This window comes from Ursus americanus, chromosome 21 (assembly GCF_024610735.1).
Source record: "Ursus americanus isolate L20-20 chromosome 21, mUrsAme1.1.p, whole genome shotgun sequence".
Taxonomy (NCBI): domain Eukaryota; kingdom Metazoa; phylum Chordata; class Mammalia; order Carnivora; family Ursidae; genus Ursus; species Ursus americanus.
The window spans coordinates 52,847,438-52,867,841 of record NC_142147.1 but is presented as its reverse complement, the minus strand read 5'-3'; the positions used below and the strand labels follow the sequence as shown (position 1 = coordinate 52,867,841).

The 20,404-nt window shown below is 48.7% G+C and overlaps 2 protein-coding genes across 4 annotated transcripts; both read left to right on the top strand.

Moving 5' to 3' along the window:
* The first annotated feature begins 559 nt into the window (after positions 1-559).
* On the top strand, positions 560-6,409 carry KLK8 (kallikrein related peptidase 8). 3 transcript variants are annotated; one of them, XM_087871232.1, is made up of 6 exons: positions 560-681; positions 828-835; positions 1,130-1,289; positions 1,445-1,704; positions 4,904-5,037; positions 6,254-6,409. In XM_087871232.1, the coding sequence occupies exons 1-6, from the start codon at positions 560-562 to the stop codon at positions 6,407-6,409; spliced, it is 840 nt and encodes a 279-aa protein (XP_087727358.1). The 3 variants fall into 3 exon arrangements, with proteins under 3 accessions (XP_087727358.1, XP_045631096.1, XP_087727359.1); XM_045775140.1 differs by lacking the exon at positions 828-835 and having other exon boundaries at positions 560-629; XM_087871233.1 differs by lacking the exons at positions 828-835; positions 4,904-5,037 and having other exon boundaries at positions 560-629; positions 6,254-6,336.
* Positions 6,410-15,361: 8,952 nt separating this feature from the next.
* On the top strand, positions 15,362-19,081 carry KLK7 (kallikrein related peptidase 7). Its single transcript, XM_087871243.1, has 5 exons — positions 15,362-15,475; positions 15,945-16,098; positions 16,192-16,439; positions 16,645-16,781; positions 18,302-19,081. Exons 1-5 carry the CDS (start codon positions 15,397-15,399, stop codon positions 18,455-18,457), a joined length of 774 nt encoding a protein of 257 aa, XP_087727369.1. The 5' UTR covers positions 15,362-15,396; the 3' UTR covers positions 18,458-19,081.
* Positions 19,082-20,404: the final 1,323 nt, after the last annotated feature.

Here is a 20,404-nt window from a genome sequence, read left to right as displayed (position 1 = left end):
GCGGGAGGCGGGGATTCCCAGTTAAAAGCCTCCAGAACCTAGTACCAGGCAGACAGAGCTGAAGTATTGGGGCCTCTTACTCTGGGTCTGAATCAGTCGGTGACCCCGCCCCCTGGATTCTGCAAGGTGAGATGCCACAGTTCTCAGACACGGGCATCAGGCCTCGGGCCCCTGCTGTCCCAGGGCCCAGGACCCCAATCTCAGACCCCTTCCTCCTTCAAGATTTAGGAATCTGGACCCCGGCCCCCTCCTCCCCAAGACTTAGGAATCTTAATGCCAAGTCCCCTCTTCCTTCAGATCCAGGGGTCTGGGACTCTAACTCTCCCATTCCTGGGAATGTAGGAATCCAGCTCCCACCTCCTCTCCTCAGACTCAGAAATCTGGGGTCTGCCCCCTTCTTCCTCAGACCTAAGAAGCGGGGGTCCCCACGCCCCTCCTCCTGCAGGACCCAGAAGAATGGCTCCGGATGCTCTGCTTTCTTATTTCAAGTTTCTTCTGGACGTAGGGCTCCTCCCTCCTCATTTCTCAGCCCTGCCTTCTCCCTCTCCCAGACCCCACCATGGGACATCCCTCACCTGCTGCGGTCTGGACCTGGATGTTCCTGCTCTTGCTGTTGGAAGCCTGGGCAGGTGAGGGGGCCTGGCGGGAGCCTGCAGGAATGCGTGGCAGGTGCTTGGGATGGTGGCCGGGGGGGGGGGCGGGGGGGGGGACGTGTGATCACAGTTGGGAACCTCTTCGGGCTTTCCTGAGGGTGGACAGAGGCACGCACACACGGCAGTGGGTAGGAGTGTGTCTGGTTGTGTGGAATACTGCGCGAGCATGCTAAGCCGGCAAGGTTGCTTGCTGAGGGGTGCAGACATGCCCAGTAGACATGGCTTGCAGACACATGTGGGAGCATGTGGAAGCATGCTCGGGTGTGCGACTCGGTGTGACTCATGGGCTTCAATGAGTGGACGTGCACATCTGTGTGGCAGCCCGTGCATGTTGGGGGGCCTCACCTTCCCGGTGTGGGCATGAGAGGAGGCAGGCAGAGAACTCGCTGTAGGTCCTTTTGAACCCACAGTGGTTTTTCCTGGCCTCTGCGCTGCCCCAGGGGGTGACGATCCAAACCCTGTCCCTCCTGCTGCAGGACGCTTGAGGGCACAGGAGTCCAAGGTGCTGGGCGGCCAGGAGTGTGAGGCCCATTCGCAGCCTTGGCAGACAGCCTTGTTCCAGGGCATCCGGCTGCTATGCGGGGGTGTCCTCATCGATGACAACTGGGTCCTTACAGCAGCCCACTGTAAAAAACAGTGAGTGGATACCTGGGGCAGAGGTGGGCTGGGGCCTGGGGAAAGGGGGGAAGAAGAGAGCTGGAGACCAAGCGTCTGAAAGAGGAGGGCTGAGGGAGGAGGGGACGGGGTCCCAGACTCCTGCCTGGGTCCCCAATTACTCTCCACCATTACAGGAAGTACACAGTACGCCTGGGGGATCACAGCCTGAAGAATAAAGACAGTTCAGAGCAAGAAATAGCTGTGGCTCAATCCATCCCGCACCCCTGCTACAACGGCAGCAATGAGGACCACAGCCACGATCTCATGCTCATCCAACTACGCCGTCGGGCATCCCTAGGGCCCAAAGTGAAGCCCATCAACCTGGCGGATCACTGCCCTGAAGTTGGCCAGAAGTGCACCATCTCAGGCTGGGGCACCGTCACCAGCCCCCGAGGTAGTAGGAGGGAGAGGAGGAGCTGGCTGGCCCAGTGGACCTCAAGCCATTGGCAAAGCTTTGCCTCCAGAAGGAGATAGGGAAGGGACAGTGATTGTGAGGTTGAGATTCATAGGTGGCCTATGTTGGAAACCCAGAAGGCCAAAATATTAACGGAGTGGTGGGAGAAAGAAAGCGAAATAGCAGATTGTTAAACCAGGTTCCCCACAAAATGGATGGGTGAATGAGTGGATAAAGGATGTATGCCTCCTCGGGGCGCCTGGGGGCTCCATCAGTTGAGGGTCCGAATCTTGATCTCGGTTCAGGTCTTGATCTCAGGGTCCTGAGTTCAGGCCTTGACTTGGGCGCACACCCAGCTTCAAGGAAGGAAGGAAGGAAGGAAGGAAGGAAGGAAGGAAGGAAGGAAGGAAGAAGAAAGAAAGAAAGAAAGAAAGAAAGAAAGAAAGAAAGAAAGAAAGAAAGGGAAAGGAAAGGAAAAGAAAGGAGAAAGAAAAGAAAAGAAAAGAAAAAAGAAAAGAAAAGAAAAGAAAAGAAAAGAAAAGAAAAGAAAAGTCTCCTTCCCGGTGGAGAGTACCATGGTTTGTTTTTGTTTTTGTTTTTTTGTTTTTTGGTTTTTGTTTGTTTGTTTTATTTTAACGTTCTTTATGTTAACACAACGGGTTTATTTATTTATTTTTAAATTTTTATTTATTCATGAGAGACATAGAGAGAGAGAGGCAGAGGGAGAAGCAGGCTCCCCGCAGAGCAGGGAGCCTGATGGGGTACTTGATCCCAGGACTCTGGGATCATGACCTGAGCCAAAGGCAGACACTTAACCGATTGAGCCACCAGGTGCCTTGTTTTTTTTTGTTTTGTTTTGTTTTTTTAAGATTTTATTTATTTGAGAGAGAATGAGAGAGAGAGCATGAAAGGGGTAGAAGCAAAGGGAGAGAGAAGGAGACTCCCTGCTGAGCAGGGATTCCCAAGTCGGGGCTCAATCCCAGGACCCTGGGATCATGACCTGAGCCGAAGGCAGATGCTTAACCAACTGAGCCACCCAGGTATTCCATGGAGAGCACCATGTTATGAAATTTTCCATTGCACAGGATTTTCTATAATCTTCTTAACAGGCTTGGGGTATATGGGCTCCTCAGGGGCCCCAGAAAACAAGCTCCTAATCATCTTCTCCCTTTTGAACCCATGATTCCTGGTGCCAGAGACTCTCGTCCTTCACACCCAGGAGTCCAGTCCCTTCCTCTCCCAAGACCCACAGTCTAGGTCTCCAGCTCCCTCCTCACTCTGGACCCAAAGTCTGGACCTCCGTTGAAGTCCTCCTTTTGGGACTTCAGAGTCCAGGCAGCCCTCACCCTGCTTCACAGTGAGAGAATTGAGGCTCAGCTCAGAGAGGCATGTGATTCACCAGGAAAGCCAGGATTTGCCAAGCAAAGACAGGATTCTGATCCCTGCCCGTCTGACTTCTACTTCTAAGGGGACAATGGGATGCTGTGGAAACCTACCTGCTCGTAAATCAGTCAGGTCAGTTCAAACCATGGCTCTGCCCTTTCCTCTGGGCAAACCCCTTCCCATCTCTGGCCTCATTTTCCTCATCTGTAAAATTATAGATTTTGACGATTAGATAATAGATTTTAGGTAATAGATAGATAATAGATTTTTAAGCTCCATGAGGCCTCAGGTTAAATCTATTTTCTTCATTGTGTATTCCTGGTGCTCAGGAGGGCTCCTGGTACACAGTAGGTGCTTGATAAATATTTGTTGAATGAATGCATGGCTAAATGAATGATGGAACAAATGCACATATCCCTCTTCCTTTTTTTAAAAAAGATTTATCTATTTATTTGCGAGAGAGAGCGAGCGAGCAGGGGGAGGGGCAGAGAGAGAGGGAGAGAGAGAATCTCAAGCAGGCTCCACACTCAGCTCAGAGCCCAATGTGGGGCTCGATCCCATGACCCTGAGACCATAACCTGAGCCAAAACCAACAGTCAGGTGCTTAACCGACTGAACCACCCAGGTATCCCTGTATCTGTCTTTCAAAAAGCTATTGTGAGTTCAGACTTCTCACAATCAATGAGCTTGTGAGTATGTATACAGCTTCTGGATCATAGAGGTGCCACGTAGAAGTTTCCCCCCCTCGGGGCGCCTGGGTGGCACAGCGGTTAAGCGTCTGCCTTCGGCTCAGGGCATGATCCTGGCCTTATGGGATCGAGCCCCACATCGGGCTCCTCCGCTATGAGTCTGCTTCTTCCTCTCCCACTCCCCCTGCTTGTGTTCCCTCTCTTGCTGGCTGTCTCTATCTCTGTCGAATAAATAAATAAAATCTTTTAAAAAAATTTAAAAAAAAGAAGTTCCCCCCCAAGTCTATTGCTCAAAGGTTAATAAGGAAGATTAATTCCATTTTCTTTCTTTTTTAATTGAAGTGTAGTTGGCCACAACATTCTATTAGTTTTGTGTGTAAATATAATGATTGGACATTTGTATACACAGCAAAATGATCACAACAATAAGTCTAGTTACCATCTGTCACCATACAAAGTTGTAACAAAATTATTGACTATATTCCCCGTGGTGTACATTACCTGATTTCACTTTTAGTCATTAATTCAACATTTATTTGTGAGTATCAGGTATGCCCCAGCCGCTTTACTGTGTGAAGTCTCTATCCTATGGAGTTGCATGCTAGGTGGGGAAACAGACAATAAACAAATACATATAAAATGAATTATTAGGTAGGGGTAAGTGCTATAAAGAAATATCATGGAGAGTTAGAAGATAGGGAGTGATGGAGGGGTGGTGTCTTCATTAGAATGGTCAGGGAAGGTTTCTAAGATGAGGTGACTTTTGGAAGAAGTAGGATTTAGCTGACATTGGGGACCTGGTGGTCTGGGGTTGGGAAGATTAGAGAGACAAGGTTAGAGGTGTCACAAGGGGACACCTCTATGTCTTCCAGTTGCCCGGTCCCTAATTTGGAAATGACTGGACAAGAAACAGAAGGTAGAGTCCAACAGCCCTTCTCTAGATGATGGAAAGCAAACAGCAGGGGCCATGGCTTTGTTTAATGTGGCGAGAAGTGATGTCCCCTGTGAAATATGTCAGAAAACTCTCCCGTGCAGCCATGGAGGTACAGAAGGGAGATTAGATCCAAACAGGGATTGAGGGAAAAATGGTTGCTCTCTCTGGGAACTTACAACCTCTGCCCCCTCAGAGAATTTTCCTGACACCCTCAACTGCGCAGAAGTAGAAATCTTTCCCCAGAAGAAGTGTCAGGATGTCTACCCCGGGAAAGTCACAGATGCTATGATTTGTGCAGGCGACAGCAATGGGGCCGACTCATGCCAGGTGAGTGACTTCTGAAACCCCCTTCTTCCCTTGTCCCTCACCCCCCCATAGAAGCTCGAGGCTTGGCAGGAGGGTGACCTCAAGGAGTTAATGACCAGAGAGGTTACCCCTATTTCTAGAGTGGGAAGCAGGTTCAGGGAAGGCCACATTCTTCTTGCAGGTCACACTGCACAGGGTTCAGGAACGTTGAATTGTTGCTATAATTTTCCTGGGAACCCTTGTCTTCAGGATGGGGTTTAGAGGGGGGAGGAGATAAGGGGGTAAGAGGAGATGTCCATGAGGGAAAGACTCTGAGGCTAGAGGGTACGCAAGATCCCTGCTCCCTTCCTCAGCATTAGTTTTGGGATTTTGTGCTCACTCTATCACTGACCAATTAGTCAGCCACTTTTTGGGGGGACCTGACTGGGTTCCCTAGCACCGCTGCCTTCTCCTATGATTGGTCCCTCGGGGAGCAAATCTTTCTTGCCAACTGGCTAGGGAATGGAGCCATTGACTTTAATGGTCCCTCGACGGGGTCCCCATACCCAAGATAACAAATCTTGGGATTTGCCATAAATAAAACACACTCCTTCTTATTGACTGCAATTTGGGTCCTCAGGGCTCCCCCAGGTTTGCATCCCTCATGGAAGCCCCACCCCCTTTGCTAATGATTGGTCCCTGAAGACAATACTTCAATGCTTTCTTTCCTATTGGCCAGGAATGAAGTCATTTCACGTTGTCCCATGAAATCTCATCTCTTGGATGGTTTCGGTTCCATAGAGACAATGATCTCTTCCCCAAAGACTCCCGCCATTGTCCCTTCTGTGTGTGTGTGTGTGTGTGTGTGTGTGTGTGTGTGTCCACAAGAACTCTGCTCCTTCCTCCTATGTTTGGTAACTGGATTCAAAGATCTTTTCACCATTGACCAGGAATGGAGACATCAGCTCAGTTCCCTCCACGTAATCCTCACTGTCTTCTTTCTGAATTGGACCTTTGAGACACCATTCTCTTGCCTCCTTGGTCAGGATTTCCCCCAGGGGAAATCCTAGGGCAATCCTAGGACATCCAGTCTGTGTCCCTGTACATGAAGCCCCACCCCTGTGTCTCACCACTGGTCCCAGGGTACAATGCTCTTACCCCTATTGGCTAGAGGGATCCAATCATGCTACAGAACTAGTACTAACTGCTGGGTACCGCAGGACATCTTAGGTAAAAGTATTCTACTCTCCCCATCCAGGGAGATTCCGGGGGTCCGCTGGTGTGTGGTGGTGTTCTCCAGGGCATCACATCCTGGGGATCAGACCCCTGTGGGCGGCCTGAGAGACCTGGTGTCTACACCAACATTTGCCGCTACTTGGACTGGATCAAGAAGACCATAGGCAGCAGGGGTTGATGCTAGAACAAGCTTTGGACCCTTCAATAAAACTCACAACTCAGCCTGGCTCCTTGCCTGTCCGTGCTTTGGCCCTATGGGGAGGGATGGAAGGACGGGGGTCTGCGCCTTGCTGGGAGGCTCGCTGCAAGGTCTATAGAGACCAGGACCCCCATGGCCACTCTGGCTATCACCACTGCCTGGAGTGATCCCCCTTATTCTAGAAGGGCTTGGAGGAATGGGAGGTTAATTTCAGGGGAGAAGACACACAAGAATTTCCAAGTACTCAATGGACTGGCCTGCAAAAGACAGATTTGAAAGAACTTCTGTTTCGTTTTTCTGAGTAGCTAGTGTTTCTAAGCTTTGAGGGGAGAGTTCCCCTCCCCCATTATAAAATAGAGTAGGGTGCAGGAAATACATGAGCAGCTTAACCACGGAACCACCACCCAGATGGAGAAATAGAGCATTGACAGCCTGCAAAACTCTTAGCGACAAATTCTCTTTCCTTAGGAGAAAGAGAAATCTTTCTCACAGCTTAGAAAGCGCTTTTCTGCTGTGGTAGAAGGAAATGAGTCACTTCATTGCAGGTGTCCAAACTGAAGTGTGGAGAAAAAGAGATTTGCTGGAGTTTTCATCAGAGCAGAGGCTTAATGTATGTTGTTTTGGGAAAGATGTGTGTGGAGGGGGTATTATTGTAAGGATATAAATAAATTGCAACAGCTTGGGCACTGGCTCCCCTCTATCTCATCTCTCTTCACCTCTGTTTCATTCCTTTCTTTCTACCAACCTTCTGACTCATTTATTTGACTCTCTGGCGCCTTTCTCTCCTTCATGCTTCTGCATTTTCACAGTGTTGGCTCCCTCATGCGCTATTCCAGTCTCTTTCCTTACTTCCCAACCTCTGAATTTCACCTTGACCTACCACCAACACCTTCACTGTCCCAGGATTTCCCAGATTATATTGTCACGTACTAGAATCCCATTGGTCCAGGTCAACTTTCGTCCTTCAGCCGGCCACATGATAGGTTACTGAATGGCCAATGGTTTGACTGTCTTCTGGTCAGGTGACAGTCCCAACCAATCAGTGGTTATTTAGAGTCACGTGACAAGAGACGTCTCTCGGTCCTGGGCTGTGGGTGGGGCAGTTCTCCACAAGCGGTGTGGGTGAGCAAGAGGCATCTCGTGCATCAACCTCTGTCCTCTGTGGAAGTTCCCGAATACCAGAAATCCTGAGGAAGTCTTTCATGTCTGATAGTTATCTCCTGGAACCGGGGATGCATTTCTGGAGGTGATACTCAAGGGTCATCTCTGTCTACAGAATTGTTTTAGAATTTTTATTATGAACAGTCTGAAACATACATAAAATAGTATAGGAACCCTCGTATACCACCATCCCACTCAATCAAAACCAATCCTTTCACCTATATTACACACTTCCCTAATGCTGGAACGTTCTGAAACGAATGTTAATCATCCTATTGTTCTTAAATATTTTGTTACATGTTTCTAAAACAGGGTATGGCCAACTAAAGCCAATGGGCCAAATCCCAAGGGCTAAAAATAGCTTTTATTACTTGATTTGATGACAGGGAGCATTAATTTTGAACTCTAATTGAGCAAGATGTTATCCCCCGAAAATAATTCCATTTTGCTCATTAATACACCTGTATGACAAAAATTGGTAACAAATGATTTACTGTGTTTTTGGATTTCATCAATTAAAATTGGAAATTTGTTTTCCAGTTTTCTCTCTTGTTGTAAATGTCTACATAATATCCTCAATTTTATCTCATGGTTTGCAAAGCCTAAAATATACACTTTTTGGCTCTTTTCTGAGAAACGTTTGCCAACTCCAGCTCTAAAATGTAGATTATTTTAAAACATAAACACCTTACACTATCAATGCCTTACAGAGTTAGTAATAATTCTTTATATCACCCAATATCCAGGTGATATTTCAATGTCCCCAATGGAAAAAAAACAAAAACAAAACAAAACAGAGAGCCCTTGAAGATTGATTTATAGTATTAAGGAGGGGCATGGCTGAGGTCAAGGGAAGGAAGAGACTGGTCCAAGGTCAACCAGAAATTCAGGAATAGGATCGTGGACTGTGGAATCTGGGAGGAAATCAGAATACTAGGCATGGACAAAAGCTGGAAGGATCCACTTAGTCGGGGAGTTTTGGATAGCAGTGTCAGAGCCCCGGTTAGAACTGGCTTATATGCAAGAGGGGATGGTTGGCTTAGGTGCCTAAGAAGGTTATGGGGATGGTTCGTGATGTCAGAATGTGACACGGGTACCAGAGTCTCAAGTACTTGAAGTGGTGACTTAAGCCAATCAGCTCTCTCACACATGCTCTTGCTCTCTCTCTCTCTGTGACACTTTCTGTCACTCTGCCTACTTCTCTCCCTCTGTTTTTCTTTTTGGCGTGTGTGAATTGTTTCTCATTTCTGCTTGTCTCTTTCCTTCTGTGGATCTCATTCTAGTCTCTGTAGACAGACTTTTTAGATGGAGGGAACATAGCAGCTACTGACACACCCAATTAAGCAAACACAGCAGAAACAAAGATCTCCCTTCTTTTGGCATCTTGATATTGCTCCCAGGGAAGAACTCTGATTGGCTCTGAATGAGCCCACCCCTTGGATCAATCTTTGTTGTCAGGGAGGAAGCAATGCTCTTATTGGCTTGACCTGGGTCATTCAGCAATCTCAGTGCTTGGGTGGGCAGATGGGAGGGATTAGAGAACTGTGTTTGATATTTTCACCAGAGTTATGCGAAATGAAAGAGCAGATTCCCAGAAGAAGTGGGGAGCTGTTCTTGAAAGAAGAGGGAAGGGAATCCAGGAAGTCAGAAACAATGGGCCTTCAGAACCCAAGGGGCTGAGTCAGGAGGTTCCAGGGTCACAGTGTCCAGGATCCCTCAGGGCAAGGCACAGCTGGCAGGATAAGCAGATGCCAGTTCTCAGGTGTAATCATGAGCTGGAGGATGAGTCATCAGGCAATGGTTCAAGGACACGAGTTTGAGGGTGAGGGAAGTATGAGGCTGGGTATCTGTGTGGGACTTCAGAACAGGTGTTGGTGCTAAACCCAAAGGGCACAGGAGGGCTGGGGTTTGGCAGTCTCACCAACGTGGGGGTATGCATCATTAATAGGCCCGTAGGGTTCCAAGTCCATTCTGAGCCATATGCAACTTCAAAGGTGTGTGACGGTGTCCCTGGAAAATTCTCTTCTCAGAGTGTAGGTCTGTACAACCGTGATACCATGGGCAATCCTCAGCATTTGAATTCTGCCTCTTCTGACTCCTTAGCAATAGACTTTGCTCAAGTGATCTCACCTCTTTCAAAACTCCATTTTCTCATCTGTATAATGGGGAAGACAGTCCTCACTTGGACCCATGTGAGGAATAGAGATGAGTTCTGAGAAATGCCTGACACATTACACAGCAGGCATATAAGAAATGGAAGCTGCTTCATTCTGGATAATGGGGTAAGGGAGCTAATATTAACTCAGTGTGTGCTATGTGTACATCCACTTTCTTTTCATAATTTTATTTTATCCTCCCATTTACCTTGAGAAGTAAATTTTTCTCCCCCCTACTTTATTTTTTTTTCAAGATTTTATTTATTTATTTATTTATTTATTTATTTATTTATTTATTTATTTATTCGAGAGAGAGAGAGAGAGAGAGAGAGCATGAGTTGAGTGGATTGGCAGAGGGAGAGCAAGAACCAGACTTCCCACTGAGCAGGGAGGCCTGCTCCCAGGACCCCTGAGATCACAACCTGAGCCAAAGCCAGACAGCCCAACTAACTGAGCCACCCAGGTGCCCCACTCCCCACTTTAAAGAGAGGCAAAGTGAAGTTCAGAAAAATTAAGTCACTGGGGCGCTTGGGTGGCTCAGTCGTTAAGCGTCTGCCCTCGGCTCAGGGCATGATCCCAGGGTCCTCGGATTGAGCCCCACATCGGGCTCCATGCTCCGCTGGGAGCCTGCTTCTTCCTCTTCCACTCCCCCTGCTTGTGTTCCCTCTCTCTCTGGCTGTCTGTCTCTCTGTAAAATAAATAAATAAAATCTTCAAAAAAAAAAAAAAGAAAGAAAAATTAAGTCACTTACCTGAGATCACAGGGCAAGCAATTAGGATTCACACCTGGGTTGGTCTGACTTGTGAGGCCGAGTTCTTTTGCTCACACCCCATGGCTGATTGACGTAGGGATCAAGGAAAGACTGAGTCTAAGATTGGCGAATCTGCGGATGACAGTGGTTTGCAAGCTAGTATTTATTTAAGTATTTCCTACGTTCCCTGGTCTGGGCTGGGTGTTAAAGAAAACACCAGTGAACACCAGATGCGTTCCTTCTGCTCATGAAGATGTGTTCAGCAACAAAATCAGATTAAATAGTTAAGAACACAGAAAGACAGATATGCAGAGCACAGCAGAGGAGAAGTTCTGGGTTTGTAAGAATGAACAATAGGGCTCCAGAGAAGTGTAGTTCCCTTTCTATTTCTGACAGAATGCTGATGAAGCAGGGGCCTGAAGAGAGAATCCAGGAATAGAGATTTGGGCAGTAGATAACAAATTGGAAGTCTTACTAAAGTTCCTCTCCTTGGGAAGCTTAGAGGGGAGGATACAGATTACTGACTCATGGGGCTATGAAGTCAAGTGGCCTGGGGTCTACCTCTACTGGATTTGGGAGCCCAAGTCAGGAAGGTTGATGCCCTTCAAGGCCAGGGTCCTGCTGTGGAATTGGTGGGGTCAGGAGTCTGCATTCTGGGGTCTCATTTTGGATATGATGAGTGTAAGTGTCTCAGAAAGTTTGGGGACTTGCTTGAATTTAGTCAGTATGGGGTCATTGTTAGTATGGTGTCAGTTGGTAGACTTTATTTTAGAGTTTGTGTGAAATAAAGGGTCAAGGTGGTATGTGGAGTTGGGAAAATGAAGACTGGATGGGGAAAGAGTCGGACGTGAAAGTAAATATGAAATTTTAGATAGAAATTGGGTTGGAGATGGGATAGAGCTGGAACAGGAGTGAGAAGGTTAGGAGTGGGGTGAGTTGGGGATGAGCTCATAGGGAGATGTCAGTGTGGGCTTCCTGGAATATTATTATAGCTTGGGATGGACACTATGGTTTGAGTTGTGCATGGGTCAGGCTTGGAACTGAGGCTATGGTGATATTCAGTTTGGGGTCAAGATTGAGTTTGGTTTATGTTTAGGGAATCAGGGTTTTGGTCAAAGTTTAAGGTTGGTTGAGGTGTGAGTTGTAGCTCGAGCTGACATTTGGAGTCAGGGACTTGGTCAGGAATGAGGTCCCAAGTTGAGGTATAAGTTAGAATTGGACACGGATAAAGGAGAGTTAAGGGTTAGTTGGGTATATGAGTGGAGGTTTCAGGTTGACTCTGGCTTGTGTCAAGACTGGTGTTGAGAACTGTGTCACAGTAAGAATTGGAGTTAGAATTATGCTTGAAGCCAGAGACTGAGATCTCTCTCACCCTCTCACATGCATTTGATCATATCTGAACACGACTTCTCAATGAATGGCACCACCATCCATCGAGCAAGAGACCTTGAAGTCTTAACATCTGACTCCTTCACCACATCCTACGTTTAATCCACCCCCAAGACCTGTTGATTCTCTTTCCTAAGCACATATGGAATCCATCCTCTTACTGTTATCTCCACCTCTTAAATGGCCTTAACTAAGTCACCGTCATCTCTCATCTGGACTACAACGATGGTCTTCTTATGGGTCTGCATCCCCTTAAAACCCATCCTTCATATAGCAGGGAGAGTGATATTTTGCAGATACAAATCTTGTTATGTCACTCTTCTGACTAGAATCCAAGTGGTTCACCATCTTCCACAGGATAAAGTCAAACTCGTTATGACATACATTCTTCATTGTCTGGTTCCAGCCAACCTTCAGTCTCTGAGCTCCATCCATAACCCCCATTTCAGGACCTCTGCACATGCTAATTCCTCTAAATGATATACTCTCTGGTTTCCTCCCATTTTATTCTAGTTAATGTTTACTGCTCTTTCAACTCTCAGCCTATTGTCAGTTCCTGGGTCCAAGTCTCTAGGAAGGGCTTTCATAATACCCTGTGCCTTTCCTTAACAGCACAGATTATACTTGTAATTTTACATTTGTTTGTGAATTATGTATCTTTCTTTTACTCTAGACTGTCAGCCTCTTGAGAGAAGGGACTGTCTGGGTTTGTGTGCCATTGTATCCTCAGCATCTAGCCCAGCCTGGTATATAGTTGGTGCTCAATATGTATTCCTTAAGTGAATAAAGGATTGGATCTGAAGACCGTGTGGGAGGAGGGCTGGGGAGAGTGGTTTTCTAGTTGGACTGGAGGCAGGAGTGGTTTGTTGGCTACTGTGGCTTCAAGAGACAGATTCAAGTTAGAATTGGGTTTGGATTCATGGTTTAGGATCAGATTTGAATTTAACTGTTGAGGTCTTAGTAAGGAAGATTTTGGCTCCAGGAACCAAAAACTCCAAATCTGATAGGAAACCCAAAGAAGTCACAAAATGAAGAGGCTCCATAGTTTAATTCACTAGCTCAGAGATCTCACCAAAAACCCCAATTATCTCCATCTCTCAGTTTGGCCACCTTCACTGTTCCGGCTTGGTCTGCCAGCCACTTTGCTCCATGGTTCCTGGAGGGCTGCCACAGTTCCATAATTTACATCAGGGACATCATCTGGCAGAAAAAATGGGAACTCTTAAGGTGTGTCTTTTGAAAACTTTCCCAGAAGTGCCCCCAGTGATCTTCCTTTCACTCCTTATTGACCAGGATACCCTCTAATGTCCATTTCTAAACCAGTCACTGGCAAGCAGAATATAGGTTTCATGTTTGATGCAGTAAAGCTTATTGTCATGATAAGGACAAAATGTTATCCAAGCAAAATCAGGGTGTTCACAGAAGGAGTGAATGCCTGGGTAAGCAACATTAATGCCTATTATGGGTCAGATTATGGAACAAAGGTAGAATTGGGTTTGGGTCAGCATTGAGGTAAGATTTGGGCTGATAGCTGAGGAACCAATTACATTTTGGAGATCTGATTTAGAAGTTGGGGTCAATTCCACTTTTAGGAATTTGCCTTCAAGTAATAATCAGACAATGTCCCATCTTACTCAAAGTGAAAGCTAAAGTCCTACAAAATGGTCTTCAAGACTATGTCATTGAGTCCTGTGAGGACCCTTCAAGAGTCCTGTTAGGTCTCTGATCTCATGGCCTGCCCTTGTCTCCCTTGCTCGTTCTGCTCCACTCAAAATGTCTTCCCTGTTAGAGCATTCTAGTCACACCCCTTGCCTAGGTCACCTGCCAGTTTGCTCTGCCTGGAACTCACTGCCCACAAGTGGTTACACAGATCCATTCACCACCTCCTTCAAGATTTTGCTCAAATGTTACCTTCACATGGAGTCTTTCCAATCATTGTTCCAAATATTACAACCCCAGGGATCTCTGAGAGTGGAGGGAACCAATAACTCCCTATCCCTCTTCCCGCTTTTCTTTTTCTCCATGGCGCTTCCCACCATCTAACAAACAATATATTTTATGTATTTATTTTTGTATTCATGGTCTCCACCCAGTAGGAGAGGCTCTGTGAAGGAATTTTTGTCTGCTTTGTTGACTGCTTGCTGTGTCCGCAGGAACAGAACAGTTTCTGGCAGAGTAGATGCTCAGCGAATCCTTGAACGAACGCCGGAGCAAAGACGAATGTACAAAGAAGTTCATTCCATCCTTATTATAGTGGTAACTATCCAAAGTACATCAATTTGAAACACACATTACATAAATCGTGTTTCAACCATAGAGTGGAATACTATCCAATCCTTAGGAAGGAAAAGGAAATATCTAAATGCACTAAGAGGGAAAATTGTTCAAGGTATTTTACAGAGAAAAAGAGTTCTATTACACAAGGCTTAAGTATGGAGTTCTTTGTTATAAATACATAATACAATAGCAATCTGTGTATAATATGAGAACACAGACTAAATTGGTAACAGCGAGCATTTAGTAAGGTGGGGTTAAGGAAAGCTCCCTCTTTTTAATTCGTATCCCTACATCAGGGCTGGAAGTGGGTTGGGGCTCAAAGACACCATCGGGATCCAGCCTGCACAAATTGCCACAGGCTGGTCTGAATTAGGGTACGGGGTGTAGGCCACCCCTTAGAGGGAATGACAAGCAAATGGCCCCAGAGGAGGCCATTCCCTGAGCTCTGCTGTTCCTTGACTCCTGCTGCAGCGGCCCCCTCTCAGATCCTACACCTGCAGCAGCCGCCAGGGACATAGGGGCAGAATGGGCGGGGCGAACTGGCTGGGTACCGCCCGCCCCTGGCCTGGAGAGGGAGGGTGGAGAATTGAGTGCTGCCAATTGCTTTCGCTGCCTCAGGGCTTCGAGATAACTGCGAACGCAAGATGGGGGAGTCTCACAGCCGGCTCCGCCTGCACCCCAGGGCGCTGGGGGCGGGCGTGGGGGCGGGGGTGGTATAAGAGGGCCGCCCTGCACAGGGCTGGGCACGCTTGGCTCCCAACCGAGACTGGAGCCGAGATCACATCAGACCCTCCGGAGGTGAGAAGGGGCCTCATTTGGGGTGGGGGATGAGGCTGGCTGGAAGGCTGGCTCCTTTTTCTGAGCGGAGGGGGGGTGGCTGGAATCCCGGTAGTGAGAGATGAGGGACTGGAGGTCCGGAATTTGGGGTCTGTTAGGAAAAAAGGAACTGAGGATCTAGACTTGCGGATGAAGAGGGATGGGAACCCAGATTTCTGAGTCCCAAGGGGAAGGGAGGTCTGGAGGCCTGGCCTCCTGGGTCTGAGTAGGGGAGAAACTGGGGATATGGACTTCTAGGTCCGACATAGGAGGGGCTGGGGCGCAGACTCCTGGGTCTGCTGGAGGAGGGCTGGGGGCTTGGACTCCTGCTTCCTGAACTCTTTGTCCTTCCCAGCCCCAGCAGAAGAGACCCTTGCTCTGCCCGGCAGCCCCCGGAGAGGCTGAGAGAGGCCACCATGGCAGGATCCCTTCTCTTGCCCCTGCAGATCCTACTACTGACCTTAGTCCTGGGGTCTGCTGGCCAAGAAGGTGAGGGCTGGACTGGGAGGTCTGACTTCACCCCTGGGGCCTTCCATTGTCCCCACTGACCCTTGTCAGGGCCCCCTCTCCCCGAGGACTTCCTGGGTCAGGACCCTCTCTCTGCAGCAGCTTCCTCCCACAGGAGACAAGACTCTTCTACCTCCTGCCCCCTTTCTTCCTGCTTCCTTCTGACTCCTGGGGTCTCTGTGCCTTCCGGGCCATCTCCTGCACTCAGTGTCCATCCCATCAGCCTCTGGTTGCCTCCAGACAAGACGTTCCTCCTGGATTTATGAGCGGGCTCCCTTTGCATCATCGCTGTCCGTCTCCACATCCTGCTTTCTCTGCACTGTTCCCGTTCACTGCCTCTGCATTTCTCATGCCTCTCTGTCTTTTTCCATCTTTCTCTCCAAATCCGTCAGCTGCTGCTTCAGCCCCCTTGAAGCTTGCTACCCACGGTTTCTTCCTTGTCTCCATCCAACCCAAGGTGACAAGAGTGGGGAGAAGATTATTGATGGAGTGCCATGTACGAGAGGCTCGCACCCCTGGCAGGTGGCCCTGCTCAGGGGCGATCAGCTCCACTGCGGTGGTGTCCTGCTCAATGAACAGTGGGTCCTCACGGCCGCCCACTGCATGATGAGGTATGTGGCGGGGACACTGCAGCCCTCTCTCAGGGTTCCTGTCCCTCCTCCCAATCACAGTGTTTCTCTCTGGATGTCACTCTGTTCTCTCAGCAACTACAACGTGCACATGGGCAGTGATCAGCTGGGTGATAAGAGATCGCAGAAGATCCGGGCCACGAGGTCCTTCCGCCACCCCGGCTACTCCACTCAGACCCACGTGAATGACCTCATGCTTGTGAAGCTAAGTAGACGAGCCAGGCTCTCATCGAGTGTGAGGAAGGTCAACCTGCCCTCCCGCTGTGAACCCCCTGGGACCACGTGCACCGTTTCCGGCTGGGGCACCACCACCAGCCCTGATGGTGAGGCTGCCTCCAAGACCCGCTGGCTCCCGACTCCTCCCTCAGACCCCGGAGACCCGGAGTCAGGCCCCATCTCATGACTCATGACTCGAGTGTTGAGCCTCCAGTCCCCTCCTCCTTCAAGGTCCAAGGCTCTTCCTCTCTCCATCAGCACTCAGGGGGCTGCAGACCCAGACCTCTAACTGACCTCCCCTCTCTCCACCAGTGACCTTTCCATCAGAGCTCATGTGCACGGATGTCAAGCTCATCTCCTCCCAGGATTGCAAGAAGGTTTACAAGGACCTACTGGGAAAATCCATGCTGTGTGCTGGCATCCCCAACTCCAAGACTAATGCTTGCAACGTGAGACTCCACCTGTCCCCAGCCCCGGATCCCCTGTCATTCCCTCCATCCAGAAATCTGTGCATCTGATCTTGGTGCTGAGCAAGTCTCTTGTACCCCCAACTCACCCCAAGCCCTGTTTTCCTAGCTCTCTCTCCCCTGCTCTCTGTCTGGGGTGGGAGTGGGAGACCAGGAGGCTGGCATGACTCTAGGGATGGGGCAGAATGGCTGGAAAAGATAAGGTTGGGACAGGCACTGGCTTCAAGGCCAAACTTCAAGTGGGTGCCAAGATAAATTATATTCTACTAATGTAACATTTTTAAAAATTAAAATCCATGCAAAAAGTCCACGATGAACAAAATATCAGAATTTTCGATGAAGAGCCATCTGTCCTACTGAACGGTTCATTTGCCTCGGGCTACGGTGACGGAGCAGGACATCACTGTCCCGACGCGGTCTTTATCTAAAGTTGGGATACTGTGCTCATTATGGACTTTTGCATACTAAATTTTTTTTCAAGAATTGCATTAATATGTTATTTATTGCAATTATTGAGACTTTGTGCCTGGAGCTAATGTCTCCACCTCATCCCAGTCCTGGTTTTAGGGAAGGAACTATCTCTCCCCCTCCTCCTTGTTCCCCCTTCTTCCTCTTTTTAACCTCCTCTCTGTATCTGAATGACATTGTCTTCCTCTCTTTGTGTGGGATTCCTCTCTCTCTCTGCCCCCCCCCCCCCCGCCTGTGCCCATCTCTGCTCCTTCCCCACTCCCTACATTTCTGCTTCTCTGTCCCCCTCCTCCTTCTGCCCTCTCCTCTCCACCCTTCTTCCAGTACCCCACTCTCTTTGCTCACATCTGCACCCTCAGTTTTCAGGGGAGGTGGGATGGTGTGTGTTAGAGATGGGGGGGAGGGACAGGGATGTATGTTCTAGAGAATGGGTGGCGGGGGTCCCCTTCTTTCCTAGAGAGGGCCGGCTCCATGAATATGCGAGCTGTTCAGTAGCCCAGGGCTTCATAATCGGGAGAATCCCACACAAATGATTTCATGCACTTCCATTGCTGTCTTGAATCTCTTTAATAGTTTTTGAGCAAGGGGGCCGCATATTCATTTTGCACTGTGGTTTTTGAATTATGTCACCCGTCCTGCCCCTGCTTGCCAGGGCCACTCTGTCCCCCTTTCATGCGCAAGGGTCATGTACCCATTCTCTGGAGATAATGCTCCTTCTCCCTCTGGCTTGGCGCAGAGTCTTTAAAGGCGGAAAGTAAATGGGGCTCTGACTCCCTGGAAGCTCCACCCCCTTCCCAGTGATTGGTCCCATTGGCCAGGGCTCAAGCCAATGTCTTCAGAGAGCCGGTTTGTTCTCTCCATGACAACACTGACTCCTGTTCTCCTATTGGTGCCCAGGGACCATGAGTCTCTCCCATTGGCCAGGGTGGAAGTCCACGGTCTGACAGCACAAAGACGTGATAACGCAGACCGTGGACACGTGGGTCTGTGGTGGTTGTTCTGAAACCGAGGCTAATCTGCTCTTTCTTCTCTAGGGTGACTCAGGGGGACCACTGATGTGCAAAGGTACCCTGCAAGGCCTGGTGTCCTGGGGAACTTTCCCTTGTGGCCAACCCAATGACCCAGGTGTCTATACCCAAGTCTGCAAGTACGTCAAATGGATAAATGAGACCATGAGAAAGCATCGCTAATCTCTGCATACCTCCCACCTCTCCATCCATGCGCCCTCAGCAAGAAATTCACAGAAATAAGGACGTGATGAACTGTAGTCATATTTGACTTACCTTTCCTCAAAGACATATTAAAACCTGAACAATAGGCCACGTGTGTAAACCAATCAAGTTAGCAAAGACCTAACACCAGCATGAAACACAAAAACTTCAGTGCTGGTAAAGACGCAGCGAGACCAGCACTCTCAACCGGTGGAATTGTAAATCGTGCCATTTTTGCAGAAGGCAGTGTGGCAAGGTGGTTTGAGACCCTTATTTACCAGGTAGTGGACCCTGTGATTCTAGTTGAGGAAGATACTACTTAAAAAAAAAAAAAATCCAAAGTGTGGAACAAGGTTTGAATTCATCACACTATTTATCATAGCAAAACAGTGGAAACATTGAACATGTCCCAAATTGGTGGTTTATGTAAACAATAGGCCTGTTTGGGACAGGGATATGAGGAAGCTGCTAAGGGTAATAACTTGGCAGAATTGCTAGTGTTATGCAAGAATGTTTGTGTTATATGATGGAACATGAAAAAAGAAAGATACAAGCGTGTGTGTGACTCTAGCCGTGTAAAATGAAATGTTTACAGAATAAAATCTGGAAAGACACATACTAACCCTCCTTCCCCTTTTGTAACTTGAAAACAAAGGTGGGAAAGCTCTGAAGATCTAAGGCTGGGGAGGAGGAACCCTTAAGAGAGGGAGAGACATCTGATTTTGAGCCCTCGCCCTGCCTCCTGCCTGGTGATCTGTTTCTACCCATCTCCCAGATTTCAGTTTTCTTCATCTGTAAAATGGGTTGGAGAGAGGAAGAGAAGGTCAATGGGGAAGAAGGAAGGGCAGAGGGAGGAGAGAATAAGCCTGCTTCATTGGGTGGAAAGGGATATGAAAGTGTTCCTGAGTATTTCACGGGTGGCAAACCAGGAAAGAGGGATGTTTTCAGGCAGGATAGGGTTGGCAGGTGGGTGGGATGCCAGGGTCCCACAGGAGCCCACCCAGAGTGAGAAAACAGCATCCTGGGTGCCAGAGAAAGGGAGGTGGGAATCTGGGTTGGTGGGCTTCTATTCTCAAAGAAGGCAGGGAAGGGACTTCTGGAAGGGAGGAGGGTGGAGTCCCCTGTGACTCAGAGCCTGGCCACGCTCTTGGCTTCCCGCCATCAAAGGCTCCCTGGGCAGTCACACCTCAGACGCTGCTGACAGAAGGATCCTCTCCGGCCCAGGGCTCACCCTCCTGCCTGTCTTTCCAGTTGCTCCCCCAGAATTCTCAGCCAATGTCCTCTGGATCCTTCCTCTCCTCGTCTCATCTCCCTAGCAAGTCTCTCCTAGCCCCCCGCTCCTCCACCCCTCCCCATATTGCAGAAATCCTGCAGGCACCAACTCCCAGCACACAAAAGGCTAAGCCCGTTCCTGGCACAAAACACAGGAGTCTAGACCACCAGCCCTTCCTCCCTCAGACCTAATGTCCCCACCTCCAGCACCTCCTCCCTCAGGCTCAGGCATCCAGACCTCTGGCCCTTCCCGCCTCAAGATCAGTGTCATGTTTAAGGACTGTCAAGTGGGGCACCTGTGTGGCTCAGTCAGTTAAGTGTCTGCCTTCAGCTCAGGTCATGATCTCAGGGTCCTGGGATCGGGTCCCGGGATCGGGTCCCACATTGGGCTCCTTGCTTAGTAGGGAGGCTGCTTCTCCCTCTCCCACTGCCCATCCCCCTGCTTGTGCTCTCTCTGTCAAATAAATAAATAAAAACATTTAAAAAAAATAAGGACTGTCAAGGGTTTTGGCCACCCATCACCACGAAGATTCAACAACTTCCCCTCCCCCCAGCCAGCACCCTCAAATCAATATTCACCTGAAGTTTGAAAACGTAATGAAATGTCGCAGTCATACTAAGTCCTCCTGGAGACACCTGGCCCTTCCTCTTGGC